Here is a 16,895-nt window from a genome sequence, read left to right as displayed (position 1 = left end):
TATAAAATTTCGGCAGCATCTCCTCTAAAACTCGGACACTGCCACCTTTTTCGGGTCCCATCCAAACATTTCTCAAACCTTTTCTCAACCATTTCTAAATCTCAAATATTTTCCAGAATTGAACCAGTTCCAATGTCAAATTATTTTCAAATCAACCAATTCTAACAATTAAACTCTTTTTAAAATCGAATCAGCTCAAATATTAAATCATTCATAAAATGAAACCAGTTTCCAACATACACAGGCTTCAAAGGCGGTTTCCAGTGGCAGTGGCGGCAGGTTTCGGGCGGCAGAAGCTCGGTCACGGCGGCTCAGCCCCAGCAGTAGCGGTGACGGAGTGCGCAACGGCAGTAGTGGCTTCGCGCTGCACAGCGGCGCCTCCCTGTTTCCTCCACCGTGAGATCCCTTTCGCTCTTTGCTCCAAAGACGGCGACAATCTGCGAAGGGGAAGACGTCGGCGAGGTCTTCATGGCGGCGACACAACAGGGCGGCGGCTGGGCTTGTTGGCAATGGCGACTCCACACGCGATGAAGACAGCGACAGTGGCGCGACGGTTGTGCCTCCTTCTCGCGCGGTCCTCCTCGGCAGAAGACATATTAATATTTTTTATCAGTAAAAACTTTTTATTTTTTAATAAATATATAACAAATACATTAAAAATTTAAAATTTATATATTTTCCTATAAAATACTCTTAATTAATGATCATATCCTTAGATCTTTGAGTTGCATTAATGTAAATTCAATTTTTCATTTATTGTAGGTGCCATTTTTCCTTTTAGAAAATAAAAATACTAGACAACTAAATTTTTTTAACTAAGGCTTAATTTGTGTAAATAGCTTAATTAAGCTCCTTTTGAAAAAATAGCTTAAACAATAAATGTTTGTATTAAAAATAATTTATAAATAAGTTATTTTGTGTCTGATTTTTTAGTTCTAAAAGTGTTTATTTTAAGAGAAGAGTGATAAAAAGTTTTTTATTATGAGAGAAGTAATTTTTTTTTAATTTCTCTATAAGCACTAAAATAACTTTTTAAAAAGTTGCAATTTGATTTTGAAAATCGTACCATACATTAATACTATACATTTTCATAAGTTAAAAGTTAAAAAAAGTAACTTATGATTCTATCCAAACGGGACCTAAGTCTAACAAAGACAAATTTACGTACGTGCGCTTCTTTAATATATTCGTACCTTCTCTTTCCTCCTCCTCCTCCTCCTCTTCCTCCTCCTCCTCCTCCTCCTCATCATCTACCATTATAATTATCTTCATCTCTTCTTTCTCCACCTCCTCACCCTTCTATTATTTTTTCGTTTAATTTCTTTTCATCCTTCATTTTTCTCCTCCTCTTTCATTATCATCATCACCAATTTACCATGTCATTTTTTCCATCATCATCATCATTGTCATATTTTTTTCTTAGTTCAATATCACACAATTTCTGTGTTACAATTAAAAAATTTCTTTGTCAAAATTAAAAAAATTTTTCTGTGTCGCATTTAATAAGTTTCGGTACTATATTTCTAATAAATTATGTACAATTCAAAACTTCTCTCTTTCTCTTTTTTATATCATTGTTATCATCTTCTTCTTTTTCCTCTTCTTTTTCTCCTTCTTATGTTAGCTACTCATAATTTTTTTTTCACCTTGTTAAGAAGACTGAAATCATGAAAAGAAAAAAGAAAAAATCAAACAAAGAATAAGTTCAATGATAAGAAAAGTACATTATTTAGATGAAAACGATACAAAATATTTTGGTGAATCACACAAGAAATTTTATGTGTCATGGTTAAGAAATTTCTTGCGTAAAGGTTAAAAAATTTTGATGCTATTTTTGTTTTCGAAAACTTCTACTTAGTTAAGAAATTTTGTATGTCACGGTTAACAAATTTTTGTGTTAAAATTTAGAAATTTCCTGTGTCACACATAAAAACTTTTGGTGCTATTTTTCTAATAAGTTCTCTACAATTCAAAACTCTTCTCTTCTTTTTCTTCATCATCATTGTCAACTATGTAACACCCTCACTATCAGAACGTCACGCTTTTGGCTGCGCTACTCTGATAGCTTGGATGTTACGACGACGCTAAACATATTTAATACTATAATGGGAGCTGATGAGCGGATAATTTATACGCTTTTTGGCATTGTTTTTAGTATATTTTAATTAGTTTTTATTATATTTTTATTAGTTTTTATTTAAAAATCACATTCCTGAACTTTACTATGAGTTTGTGTATTTTTCTGTGATTTCAGGTATTTTCTGGCTGAAATTGAGGGACCTGAGCAAAAATTTGATTTAGAGGCTGAAAAAGGGCTGCAGATGCTGTTGGATTCTGACCTCCCTGCATTCGAAGTAGATTTTTTGGAGCTATAGAAGCCCAATTAGCACGCTCTCAATTGCGTTAGAAAGTAGACATTTTGGGCTTTCCAACAATATATAATAGTCTATACTTTACCCAAGATTTGATGGCCCAAACAGGCGTTCCAAGTCAGCTCAAGAATTCTAGCGTTTAACACCGGAACTGGCACAAAAGCTGGAGTTAAACGCCCAAACCGGCACAAAAGCTGGCGTTTAACTCCAGGAAAAGTCTCTACACATGGAAGTTTCAATGCTCAGCCCAAGCACACACCAAGTGGGCCCAGAAGAAGATTTCTGCATTAATTACTGATTTCTGTAAACCCTAGGCTACTAGTTCTCTATAAATAGGACATTTTGCTACTGTATTTTGTATCTTTGAATCATGTTTTGATGATTGAACCCTCTTTGGGAGGCTGGCCATTCGGCCATGCCTAGACCTTTTGTTCTTATGTATTTTCAACGGTGGAGTTTCTACACACCATAGATTAAGGTGTGGAGCTCTGCTGTTCTTCATGAATTAATACAAGTACTATTGTTTTTCTATTTAACTCAACTCTATTTCTTCTCCAAGATATTCATTCGCATCCAAGAACATGATGAATGTGATGATTATGTGACACTCATCACCATTCTCACCTATGAACGCGTGACTGACAACCACTTCCGTTCTACATGCAAACAAGCTTGAATGTGTATCTCTTGGGTTTCTAATCTAAGATTGGAACTTTCGTGGTATAGTCTAGAATTATTGGTGGCCATTCCTGAGATCCGAAACGTCTAAACCTTGTCTGTGGTATTCTGAGTAGGATCTGGGAAGGGATTACTGTGACGAGCTTCAAACTCGCGATTGTTGGGCGTGTGACAGACAAAAAAGGATCAATGGATCCTATTCCAACATGATCGAGAACCGACAGATGATTAGCCGTGCGGTGACAACGCATTTGGAACGTTTTCACTGAGAGGACGGGAAGTAGCCATTGACAACGGTGATGCCCAACATAAAGCTTGCCATGGAAAGGAGTATGAATGATTGGAAGAAGGCAATAGGAAAGCAGAGGTTCAGGAGGAACAAAGCATCTTCATACGCTTATCTGAAATTCCAACTAAAGAATTACATAAGTATCTCTATCTTTATTTTATGTTTTATTTATCTTTTAATTATCAATTCTCCATCACTATCTGAATTCGCCTGACTGAGATTTACAAGGTGACCATAGCTTGCTTCAAGCCGACAGTCTCCGTGGGATCGACCCTTACTCACGTAAGGTTTATTACTTGGACGACCCAGTGCACTTGCTGGTTAGTTGTACGGAATTGTGACAAAGTGTGATTCATGTTTGAGAGCTCCAAGTCCTTTGGCGCCATTGTTGATGATCACAATTTCGTGCACCAAGTTTTTGGCACCGTTGCCGGGAATTGTTCGAGTTTGGACAACTGACGGTTTATCTTGTTGCTTAGATTAGTTACTTTTCTTTTTATTTTTTAGAATTTTTAAGAATGAATTCTAGAGTTTCAAGGTGATGTTCTTATCATCACAAAAGCTGATTGATTCTCATCAATTTAGCTGCTGAATGTANNNNTGATTCCTGGAATTCTTATTAAAAGTTTTGAATCTCTTTATTTTCTTTTCCATATAAGTTTCGAAAATCACAAAAAAAAATTTATAAAATCATAAAATCAAAAAATATTAAGTTTGGTGTCTTGCATGCATTATTTATTTGATCTTAGTTGCATTTTTATTGTTTCTCATCATTAAAAATTCAAAAATATTTTCAAAATTGTGTCTTTTCAAGTCAATAATACAGAGAATTGAAGATTCAGAACATTCAACAGAGGAATTAAACAGAAAAAGCTAGGCGTTCAAAACGCCTAGTGAAGAAGGAAAACTGGCGTTTAAACGCCAGCCAGGGTACTTGGTTGGGCGTTTAACGCCCAAAAAGGTAGGATTTTGGGCGTTAAACGCCAGAATGGATGCCATTCTGAGCGTTTAACGCCAGGATGACACTAGAGGGAAGATTTTGTTTTTGATCCAAATTTTTTTCAAATTTTCATAATTTTTCAAAATCACATCTTTTTTAAATCATATATTTTCAATCATATCTCTTCAAAATCAATTTCTTTCCATTTTTTTATTTATTACTATTTTCGAAAATCCTTGCTATAATTAATGATTTACTTCAAAATTTTCAAGTTGTTACTTGCCTATTAAAAAAGGATCAAATTTTAAATTTTAAGAATCATATCTTTTAATTTCTTGTTAGTCAAGTAATCAACTTTAATTTTAAAACTTTCTTTTTTTTTAAAATTGATTTTCAATCATATCTTCTCAATCACATCTTTTTCAAAATTAATTCTCAATCATATCTTTTTAATTTCTAATTTCAAAATCTTTTCAAAAATCACTTAATTTCTTTCCTAATCTTAATTTTCGAAAATCTCAATCAAATTTTCAAAATTTCTTTTAATTATTTCAAAATATTTTTAATTTATTTTCGAAAATTCTTTCCCTCTTCTCACATCCTTCTATTTAAGGGACTAACACTCCTCCTCAAGGTGCAATTTGAACTCTATCCTTTTTGATAAGTTCAAATTCTCTTATATCTACCTTCTCCTTCTATTCTTCTTTTCCTCTGACACCTCAAGAAATCTCTATACTGTGACATAGAGGATTCCCTACTTTCTTGTTCTCTTCTCTTTCATGTGAGCAGGAACAAAGATAAAGGCATACTTGTTCAAGCTTATCCTGAACCTGAGAGGACCTTGAAGAGAAAGATAAGAGAAGCTAAAGCACAATTCTCTCTAGAGGATCTAACAGAGCTTTTCAAGGAAGAAGAAACCATGGCAGCCGAAACAACAATGCCAACAATGCAAGGAAGGTGCTTGGTGACTTTACTGCACCTACTCCCGACTTCTATGGGAGAAGCATCTCAATTCCTGCCATTGGAGTAAATAACTTTGAGCTTAAGCCTCAATTAGTTTCTCTAATGCAACAGAATTAAAAGTTTCATGGACTTCCATTGGAAGATCCTCATCAGTTCTTAGCTGAATTCTTGCAAATCTGTGACACTGTCAAGACCAATGGGGTTGACCCTGAAGTCTACAGACTTATGCTCTTCCCTTTTGCTGTAAGAGACAGAGCTAGGACATGGTTGGATTCACAACCTAAAGAAAGCCTGAACTCTTGGGATAAGCTAGTTAATGCCTTCTTGAAAATGTTCTTTCCACCTCAAAAATTGAGCAAACTTAGAGTGAAAGTCCAAACCTTCAGATAGAAGGAAGGTGAATCTCTCTATGAAGCTTGGGAAAGATACAAGCAATTGATCAGAAGGTGTCCTTCTAACATGCTTTCTGAATGGAGCATCATAGGTATTTTCTATGATGGTCTGTCTGAACTATCCAAGATGTCATTGGATAGCTCTACTGGAGGATCTCTTCATCTGAAGAAGACGCTTGCAGAAGCTTAGGAACTCATTGAAATGGTTGCAAATAACCAATTCATGTACACTTCTGAAAGGAATCCTGTGAATAATGGGACAACTCAGAAGAAGGGAGTTCTTGAGATTGATACTCTGAATGCCATATTGGCTCAGAATAAAATATTGACCCAACAAGTCAATATGATTTCTCAGAGTCTGTCTGGAATGCAAGCAGCAACAGGCAGTACTAAGGAAGCTTCCTCTGAAGAAGAAGCTTATGATCCTGAGAACCCAGCAATGGAAAAGGTGAATTACATAGGAGAACCCTATGGAAACACCTATAATCCTTCATGGAGAAATCATCCAAATCTCTCATGGAAGGATCAACAGAGACATCAACAAGGTTTCAATAATAATAATAATGGTGGAAGAAATAGGTTTAGCAATAGCAAGCCTTTTCCATCATCCTCTCAGCAACAGACAGAGAATTCTAAGCAAAGCTACTCTGACTTAGCAACCATTGTCTCTGATCTAATCAAAACTACTCAAAGTTTCATGACTGAAACAAGGTCCTCCATTAGAAATTTGGAGGCACAAGTGGGTCAGCTGAGTAAGAAAATTACTGAACTCCCTCCTAGTACTCTCCCAAGCAATACAGAAGAGAATCCAAAAAGAGAGTGCAAGGCCATAACCACAACCCACACGGCCAAACCTGGAGAGGAGAAAGAGGCAGTGATCTCCACTGAGGAAGACCTCAATGGAAGTCCACTGGCCTCCATGGAGTTCCTTGATGAGGAACCATGGGAATCTGAGGCTCACACAGAGACCATAGAGATTCCATTGAATCTACTTTTGCCATTCATGAGCTCTGATGAGTATTCTTCCTCTGAAGAGGATGAAGATGTTACTGAAGAGCAATTTGCTAAGTACCTTGGAGCAATCATGAAGCTAAATGCCAGGTTGTTTGGTAATGAGACTTGGGAGGATGAACCTCCATTTCTCATCAAAGAACTGGATGACTTGACTAGGCAGAGATTACCTCTGAAGAGACAAGATCCTGGAAAGTTCTCAATACCTTGTACCATAGGCACCATGACCTTTGAGAAGGCTCTGTGTGACCTAGGGTCAAGCATAAACCTTATGCCTCTCTCTGTAATGGAGAAGCTAGGGATCATTGAGGTACAAGCTGCAAGAATCTCACTGGAAATGGCAGACAATTCAAAGAAACAGTCTTATGGACTTGTAGAGGATGTCTTGGTAAAAGTTGAAGGCCATTACATCCCTGGTGATTTCATAGTCCTAGAGATTGGGAAGTGTATGGATGAATCCATCATCCTTGGCAGACCCTTCCTAGCCACAACAAAAGCTGTGATTGATGTTGACAAAGGAGAATTTATCATTCAAGTGAATGGAGACTCCCTTGTGTTTAAAGCTCAAGGATATCCCTCTGTCACCATGGAAAGGAAGCATGAAGAGCTTCTCTCAATACAGAGTCAAACAGAGCCCCCACAGCCAAACTCTAAGTTTGGTGTTGGGAGGTTCCAACATTGCTCTGAACATCTGTGAGGCTCCATGAGAGCCCATTGTCAAGCTATTGACATTAAAGAAGCGCTTGTTGGGAGGCAACCCAATCTTTAATTATTTATGTTAAATTTCTATTTTCTTTTGTTATTTTATGTTTTTTGTAGGTTGATGATCATGTGAAGTCACAAAAACAATTGAAAAAGCAGAAACAGAAGGAAAAACAGAATGAAAAATAGAACACCCTGGAGGAGAAACTTACTGGCGTTTAAACGCCAGTAAGGGTAGCAGAATGGGCGTTAAACGCCCAGTCTGGCACCATTCTGGGCGTTTAACGCCAGAAATGAGCACCAGACTGGCGTTTAACGCCAGGAATGGGCAAGAAGCTGGCGTTAAACGCCAGAAATGGGCAGCAGCCTGCCGTTTAACGCCAGGATTGGCAGCAAGGGGCGTTTTGCACGCCACATGGTGCAGGGATGAGAAATCCTTGGCACCTCAGGATCTGTGGATTCCACAGGATCCCCACCTATCCCACCTCTCTCTCTCTTCTTTACCCATTCACCAATCACCTCAATACCTCTTCCCCAAACACCCCTTACCTATCAAATCCCATCATTCTCTTCACCACTCACATCCATCCTTCATAAAACCCCACCTACCTCACCATTCAAATTCAAACCACTTTCCCACCCAAACTCACCCATAATGGCTGAACCATACCCCCCTCTCCACTACTATATAAACCCATCTTCACTCCTTCATTTTCACACAACATACACACTACTTCTCCCCCTTGGCTGAAACACAAAGCCCCCTCCATCTCCTTTATTTCTTCTTCTTCTACTCTCTTCTTTCTTCTTTTGCTCGAGGACGAGCAACCTTCTAAGTTTGGTGTGGTAAAAGCTAAAGCTTTTTTGTTTTTTCATAACCATTAATGGCACCAAAGGCCGGAGAAACCTCTAGAAAGAGAAAAGGGAAGGCAAAAGCTTCCACTTCTAAGTCATGGGAGATGGAAAGATTCCTCTCAAGGGTGCATCAAGACCACTTCTATGAAGTTGTGGCCAAGAAGAAGGTAATCCCTGAGGTCCCTTTTAAGCTCAAAAAGGGCGAATATCCGGAGATCCGACATGAGATCCGAAGAAGAGGTTGGGAAGTTCTCACCAACCCCATTCAACAAGTCGAAATCTTAATGGTTCAAGAGTTCTATGCCAACGCATGGATCACCAAGAACCATGATCCCAAGAATTGGCTTACAATGGTCCGAGGAAAATACTTAGATTTTAGTCCGAAAAATATAAGGATGGCATTCAACTTGCCCATGATGCAAGGAGATGCACACCCATACACTAGAAGGGTCAACTTTGATCAAAGGTTGGACCAAGTCCTCATGGACATCTGTGAAGAGGGCGCTCAATGAAAGAGAGATTCAAGAGGGAAGCTGGTTCAACTAAGAAGGCATGACCTCAAGCCCGTGGCTAGGGGATGGTTGGAGTTCATCCAACGTTCAATCATTCCTACTAGTAACCGATCTGAAGTTACTATAGACCGGGCTATCATGATTCATAGCATCATGATTAGAGAGGAAGTAGAAGTTCATGAGGTTATATCCCAAGAACTCTACAAGGTGGCGGACAAGTCCTCTACTGTGGCAAGGTTAGCCTTTCCTCATCTCATTTGTCACCTCTGCAATTCAGCTGAAATTGACATAGAGGAAGACATCCTCATTGATGAAGACAAGCCCATCACTAAAAAAAAGATGGAGCAAACAAGAGATCCTACTCATGGACAAGAGCATGAGGAAACTCCTCATCATGAAATCCCTGAGATGCCTCAAGGGATGCATTTTCCTCCACAAAAACTATTGGGAGCAAATCAACACCTCCCTAGGAGAATTAAGTTCCAACATGGGACAAGGGTGGAGCACCAAGAGCATTCCATCTTCCTCCATGAAATTAGAGAAGACCAAAGAACCATGAGAGAGGAGCAACAAAGGCAAGGAAGAGACATTGAGGAGCTCAAGCACTCCATAAGATCTTCAAGAGGAAGAACAAGCCGCCATCACTAAGGTGGACCCATTCTTTAATTTCCTTGTTCTTTATTTTCTGTTTTTCGAATTTTTGTGCTTTATGTTTATTTATGTTTGTGTCTTTATTACATGATCACTAGTGTCTAAGTGTCTATGCCTTAAAGCTATGAAAATGAATCCATCACCTTTCTTAAATGAAAAATGTTTTTAATTGAAAAAGAAAAAGAAGTGCATGAATTTCAAATTTTAAAACAGTTTAATTATTTTGATATGGTGGCAATACTATTGTTTTTCTGAATGAATGCTTGAACAGTGCATATTTTTTAATTGATTGTTTATGAATGTTAAAATTGTTGGCTCTTGAAAGAATGATGGGAAAAGGAGAAATGTTATCTGATGATCTGAAAAATCATAAAATTGATTCTTGAAGCAAGAAAAAGCAGTGAAAAGCTTGTAGAAAAAAAAAAGAAGAGGCAAAAAAAAAAGAGAGAGAAAAGAAAAAGAGAAGAAAAAGAAAAGGAAGCAGAAAAAGCCAATACCCCTTTAAACCAAAAGGCAAAGGTGATAAAAAGGATCCAAGGCTTTGAGCATCAATGGATAGGAGGGCCCACAGGAATAAAATCCTGGCCTAAGCGGCTAAACCAAGTTGTCCCTAACCATGTGCTTGTGGCGTGAAGGTGCCAAGTAAAAACTTGAGACTGAGCGGTTAAAGTCGTGGTCCAAAAGCAAAAAGAGTGTGCTTAAGAGCTCTGGACACCTCTAATTGGGGACTCTAGCAAAGCTGAGTCACAATCTGAAAAGGTTCACCCAGTTATGTGTCTGTGGCATTTATGTATCCGGTGGTAATACTGGAAAACAAAATGCTTAGGGTCACGGCTAAGACTCATAAAGTAGCTGTGTTCAAGAATCAACATACTTAACTAGGAGAATCAATAATACTATTTGGATTCTGAGTTCCTATAGAAGCCAATCATTCTGAACTTCAAAGGATAAAGTGAGATGCCAAAACTGTTCAGAAGCAAAAAGCTAAAAGCCCCGCTCATCTAATTAATACTGATCTTCATAGATGTTTTTGGAATTCATTGTATATTCTCTTCTTTTTATCCTATTTGATTTTCAGTTGCTTGGGGACAAGCAACAATTTAAGTTTGGTGTTGTGATGAGCGGATAATTTATACGCTTGTTGACATTTTTAGTATATTTTAATTAGTTTTTATTATATTTTTATTAGTTTTTATTTAAAAATCACATTTCTAGACTTTACTATGAGTTTGTGTATTTTTCTGTAATTTCAGGTATTTTCTGGCTGAAATTGAGGGATCTGAGCAAAAATCTAATTCAGAGGCTGAAAAAGGACTGCAGATGCTGTTAGATTCTGACCTCCCTACATTCGAAGTGGATTTTTTAGAGCTACAGAAGCCCAATTAGCGCGCTCTTAATTGCATTGAAAAGTAGACATCCTGGGATTTCCAGCAATATATAATAGTCCATACTTTGCCCAAGATTTGATGGCCCAAACAGGCGTTCCAAGTCAGCTCAAGAATTCTGGCGTTTAACGCTGGAACTGGCACAAAAGCTGGCGTTTAACTCCAAGAAAAGTCTCTACACATGGAAGCTTCAATGCTCAGCCCAAGCACACACCAAGTGGGCCCGAAAGAAGATTTCTACAATAATTACTGATTTCTGTAAACCCTAGGCTATTAGTTCTCTATAAATAGGACCTTATACTATTGTATTTTCATCTTTGATAAGTCTTAGGCTATCTTAGACACGTTTGAAGGCTGGCCATTCGGCCATGCCTAGACCTTGTTCTTATGTATTCTCAACGGTGGAGTTTCTACATATCATAGATTAAGGTGTGGAGCTCTGCTGTTCTTCATGAATTAATACAAGTACTATCGTTTTTCTATTCAACTCAAGTCTGTTTCTTCTCCAAGATATTCAATTGCACCCAAGAACATGATGAATGTGATGATTATGTGACACACATCACCATTGACAACGGTGATGCCCAACATAAAGCTTTCCATGGAAAGGAGTATGAATGATTGGAAGAAGGAAATAGGAAAGCAGAGGTTCAGGAGGAACAAAGCATCTTCATACGCTTATCTGGAATTCCAACCAAAGAATTACATAAGTATCTCTATCTTTATTTTATGTTTTATTTATCTTTTAATTATCAATTCTCCATCACTATCTGAATTCACCTGGCTGAGATTTACAAGGTGACCATAGCTTGCTTGAAGCCGACAGTCTCCGTGGGATCGACCCTTACTCACGTAAGGTTTATTACTTGGATGACCCAGTGCACTTGCTGGTTAGTTGTGTGGAATTGTGACAAAGTGTGATTCATGTTTGGGAGCTCCAAGTCCTTTAGCGCCATTGTTGATGATCACAATTTCGTGCACCAATATGTCCGCCTCTTATTTATAAATTGCTATCTGAATTTTTAAGAACGTCTATCCTTGCCATTATATTTCTCTTTATAAAGCCTTGTACTCTTTGACATAACATTGGAACTGTTTTGGGTATGATGCCGACCCTTAAATCTTTGAAAATGTAAAGTACCCCTTTTTATTATGTGGTATTTGCTTAAGTGTTCTAAATTGTGCTGTTCAATTTGATGTGTCGTTCCTCCTTCTCTTTTCTTAAAATGTAATTTAAATTTCTTTGCTTCGCCATTTGTACCTTACGCATACCTTGATCTGTTTACACTTCTGACTATGTTAAAACTTTCGCAACATGGCTATTGATTCCACATTTCTCCATGAACTATGAAACCCCTGTGATCATTTGAAGTTGTTTCGCAGTAATGCGTCACCATAGTTTTTAATCATTCCTTTTCTATGAAATCTCATACTTCTTTGACTCAGCTTGGATATGTTTCAAACTAATGCGCTGATTTCCTTCTTATTGATCCTATTGAATTTCTTTGATCCAAAGGTTATCCTTGAAGTTGTCAATTGATTTTTTTCTAGCAAACTTCGTTGCTTGAGTATCCTTGTTTACCTGCAATCGCATTTATTCTTTCAAATTTTCACAAACGAGGTCCTTGTCACTTTTTCTTTCTTTTCTATGGTCTATTATCTTTCTGAGTATACCCGAAATTAGTTTTGGTATCTTGTGCGATTGTTAGACTTAATAAACGGCATATTAGCTCTTTAGGACACATTTGGTGAACGCAAAAGGTGAAACTTTGTAAATATACGATGTTGCAGGGAGTTGTGGAATCTTATTTCATGTGAAAGAATTTTGTTAATGTTGGGTTGTGACCATTAAGGTTTGCAAAGTATTTAACAAAGTCGAGAACCTTTGGATGGGTTGCTCAATGAAGTACGGTTAAGAATGGTGGAGATAAGTTATGTTGAAGTTTGAATAATTGAATCTCTGAAGTTGGTATGAGATTAGTATACGGACGTTAAGCATATTGTTTTAACCCCAACTTGTTTTATAACCTTCTGCCGCTTTGCTTTACCATCACACGTTTGAAACATATTATTTTGTGCATCAAGCCTATCTTGTAACCTTATTTCACATCATACTTGTACCCTTTATATTTTTATGCCATATGAAAATCCTGGTATTTGAAACTATATGTGTGTGTGTATATATATATATATATATTAAAGACTTTTTGCCTTTTCTTTAAATAAGTTCAAGAGTGAAGTAATATGAAATATCTTTTATTTTGTATCAATTTTTTAGGACAAAAATTTTTATAAGGTGGTAGGATGTAAGACCAGAATTTTCAAATAAATCTTATTATGAATTAATTTCAATTCATTTATTTATTAGAAATTTTATTTTCAGAAATTATTTTATTAAAGCTAATTAAATCAGGTTTTGATAATTAAATAGAAATTTTACTTAATTGAAAAAATATTATTATGAGTTAATTTCAATTTATTTATTCATTAAAGACTTTATTTTTAGAAATTATTTTATTAAAAGTAATTAAATAAAGTTTTGACAATTAAATTAAAAATTTTACTTAATTTTAAAGTTATTGAATAATTTTCTATATTTAAATTATACAACTTAACATTTATAAAAGAATAAGAATTTTATACAATTTAGTTAAATAATAGAAATTCTAGAATTTAATACTTTAATTTGATAAACAAAGAAAATTATATTATCTTTAATTTTAAATTAAACTATTCGATTAAAAGTCAATTAGTAAATTAATAATCAAATGATATCTCCAAAATAATTTTAATAGATTAAATTAGGTTTTTAATTAACACTCTATACCCCTAATTTTATTAAAATTATCTAAACCATCCTATCCTAACCCTAATTTATCACCGCCACCCCCTCACCCCTTATGCCTCAGCCTTCAAGAAAAACAAAAGAAAACAAAAAAAAGGGGAAAGGGAAACAAACGGAGAGGGGGAAGAAAGGAAAAAAAAAGGGGAAAACGGAAATAGAGAAAAGGGAGAACGAGGAAGCAAGGAGGGGGGGAGAAGAGTGAGGCGGCGCGGTCGGTGTCACTGCCACCGTCGTCGCCGCTGCTGACAGAGGAGGGAGGAGATCTGAGAGAGAAGGAAAGTGTCGTGAGGGAGCCACCATGCCGCTCAGGATCGCCGTCGCGTCGTGTCGCCGTTTGCGCCAGCGCCGAGGAGGACCAGGCGAGAAGGAGGCACAACCGTCGCGCCACCGTTGCTGTCTTCATCGCGTGTGGAGTCGCCGTTGCCAACAAGCCCAGCCGCCACCCAGTTGTGTCGCCGCCATGAAGACCTCGCCGACGTCTTACCCTTCGCAGATTGTCGCCGTCTTTGGAGCAGAGAGCGAAAGAGATCTCACGGTGGAGGAAACAGGGAGGCGCCGCCGTGCAGCGCGAAGCCACTGCTGCCATTGCGTGCTCCGTCACTGCTACTTCTGGGGCTGAGCCGCCGTGACCGAGCTTCTGTTGCTCGAAACCCGCCGCCACTACCACCGAAAACCGCCTTTGAAGCCTGTGTATGTTGGAAACTGCCGCCGAAACTCCTGTCTTCTTGGTAAGCACTTTGTTTCTGAAACTTCTTGAAATCAATGTTCTGTTGCAATCTGTTGGAGATTCTGAGATGCTGGTACCGTAGGTTTGGGTTCCGATATTTGTGCGTCGAAATTAAGGTTGTTATTGAACCACCGGAGCTTCGGGGAGTGCCGGAGCTGCCGCCTGATCGGTTCAGAGGGTCACTGCTGCTTTGTTTCTCGTGGTGAGGTTATTTGATTCTATTTCAATTTATCGTAAATGTTCCATTACTAATTTCGTTCTATTCCGCTCAATATCAATTTCCCTTTAAATTCCAATTTATGTCAGAAAAGTGTTGTTGCCGCGATTCTTGATGCCGCTGTTGATATTGTCTGAAAATAAACAAGGTTGCTGCCGCTGTTGTAAAATTGAAAATAAACAAAAGAGGAATTGATGAGTCTAACTACTGAGCTTTGACTAAATCGAGGTAGGAGTTTTCTTAAAATCTATTTTATATTACAGAGTTGTGATAAATAGATATTGATGCAAAGAGATTTACTTCTGTGATTATATTTGTCTTATGGATGTGATGGTTTGTTGGACTGAATTATTGGGTGCTTGATTGCGTGAGTGGTGTGTGGTTGTGGATAAAAACCGGTTTGGAATGTCATTTACTTGATTATTAAGAAAGGTGGATTTTCTTGGTTTTAGAGTTTACTTAGTAATATAAATGAAACGATTTTAGAAATAATTTGAGATATGAAAATAAATTGATTCTGGGAGCGGTTTGATTGTGAGTTGGTTTAATTTTATGAATGATTTAATATTTGAGCTGATTCGATTTTAAAAAGAGTTTCATTGTTAGAATTGGTTGATTTGAAAATAATTTGACATTGGAACTGGTTCAATTCTGGAAAATGTTTGAGATTTGGAAATAGTTGAGAAAAGGTTTGAGAAATGTTTGGATGGGACCCGAAAAGGGTGGCAGTGTCCGAGTTTTAGAGGAGATGCTGCCAAAATTTTATAAAATTGAAAGTTTTATTTAAAGTAATTAATTAAAAAGATTTGTTTTTAAGCATTATACGTTTTAAGATTGATTTGTCTATCAAAGAAAGAATTTTGTTTTGGAATTGAGATTGTTAACGAACAGAATGAAAAAGAGGATAATGAGGATTTTCTTTGAAATATGGCTTTGAAATGAACTTGGAAATGAGATTTGGATTGATGAATGATTATGATGTTGAGAATGTTGAGGTGTGAACTTTGAATTATTCACATGGCTTATGAATTTGAAATATCTGAGATACGAGGTTCTCTGGATTAAGTGCCGTGGCTTGCCACCACGTGTACCAGGTTGAAAACTCGATACTCTGTTGACCCTACGACGTAAGTGTGTGACCGGGCACTATATAAATTCTCGGGAATGTTACCCCCCATTGAGTAATATTGATTATTTGAGAAAAAGCTATGCATAGACTCTTGGGGATGCACGTCGGGGGACAGTCTAAGTACAATTCAAACTTGTCGGGTTGGTTGGATAACCGACAGATGAGCCTCATCAGCCATAGGACAGGCATGCATCATATGCATTTGTATGCTTTGCTTGAGTTTAAACTTGTTTTGGTTTGCCTAATTGCTAAACTGTTCGTAACTGCTACTTGAACTATTTGCTGTAACTGCTACCTACTTGCGCTTTCATTGTCTGCCTTGCCTGTGTTTGTCCTGGCGTGCTACATTTGAGATTGAACTTTTGTGCTGAATTAATGATTGTGTTGTTTGATTGCGTGGTTGATTTCTGATTGAGATTTTCTTATAAGAAAGGAAAGGTTTTGGATTTCTGAAAGATTAAACATTGTTTCTTTGAAAAGGTTTTGAACGATTACCTATTGGTTTTTAAAAGATTCACAAGGCAATGATAATCACTGAGCTTGAAAACAGTTTTCCTATTAAATATCTTTCTATGACAACTTTGAAACTCCATGGTGAGACCGTGTGGTTAGGTTCTCACCCCCTATAGCTTTACTTTTCAGGAACCGAATGAAGAAGCATTAAGAAGAGTCCTACTGAGTTTGGTTTATATATTGTTGTGTTAATTAGATTATTTTCTTCCCTCGTCTTTGTTATTACAAGTTTGTAAGAGGGACAGAAATTGTATGTTTTATATGTATATTATATTATGAGTTATTATGTAAGGAGTCTTGTATATGAATATATGCCTGTTTGTATTTTTCTTAAGATAAAGTGTTTATTTCCAGTTTTCAAAGAAATTAGCGATACGGTGTTGAGTCACAGGCTCCTATTTTAATATTTAGTATGTAAAGTAGTCGTAATATTTCTTGCTATCAGAGTAGCGCAGCCGGAAGCGTGACTTCTGATAGTGAGGGTGTACATAAAAATAGTTTTATAAAAATTTTTTAAAATTATTAATTTAAAAAAAAGATTCTATGGTAGTTATTAAAAAATTAATAATTTAATACTAAAATGGTTTTAAAAATAATTATAAAAAAATATAAAATGATAATTAAAAAACTATAGTTATATATAATAAAATTATAATTTTTTTAGAATCATTCTAATAAAAAATTATAATTATAGTTATATACAATTAATAACAT

At 36.8% G+C, this 16,895-nt stretch overlaps 1 protein-coding gene and 1 long non-coding RNA gene across 2 annotated transcripts; one reads left to right on the top strand and one right to left on the bottom strand.

Annotated features, from left to right (window-relative positions):
- On the bottom strand, window positions 208-14,300 carry LOC110265389. The gene is made up of 3 exons (XM_021108367.1): window positions 14,091-14,300; window positions 13,706-14,045; window positions 208-577 (listed from the first exon to the last, which is right to left on the bottom strand). The coding sequence occupies exons 1-3, from the start codon at window positions 14,179-14,181 to the stop codon at window positions 208-210; spliced, it is 801 nt and encodes a 266-aa protein (XP_020964026.1). The 5' UTR covers window positions 14,182-14,300.
- On the top strand, window positions 14,335-16,513 carry LOC107617091. The gene is made up of 3 exons (XR_002359284.1): window positions 14,335-14,524; window positions 14,629-14,767; window positions 16,311-16,513. It is a non-coding gene; the product is annotated as an uncharacterized LOC107617091 (long non-coding RNA).

This window comes from Arachis ipaensis, chromosome B01 (genome assembly GCF_000816755.2).
Source record: "Arachis ipaensis cultivar K30076 chromosome B01, Araip1.1, whole genome shotgun sequence".
Classification (NCBI taxonomy): Eukaryota; Viridiplantae; Streptophyta; class Magnoliopsida; order Fabales; family Fabaceae; genus Arachis; species Arachis ipaensis.
This window is presented reverse-complemented; position numbering and strand designations above follow the sequence as displayed.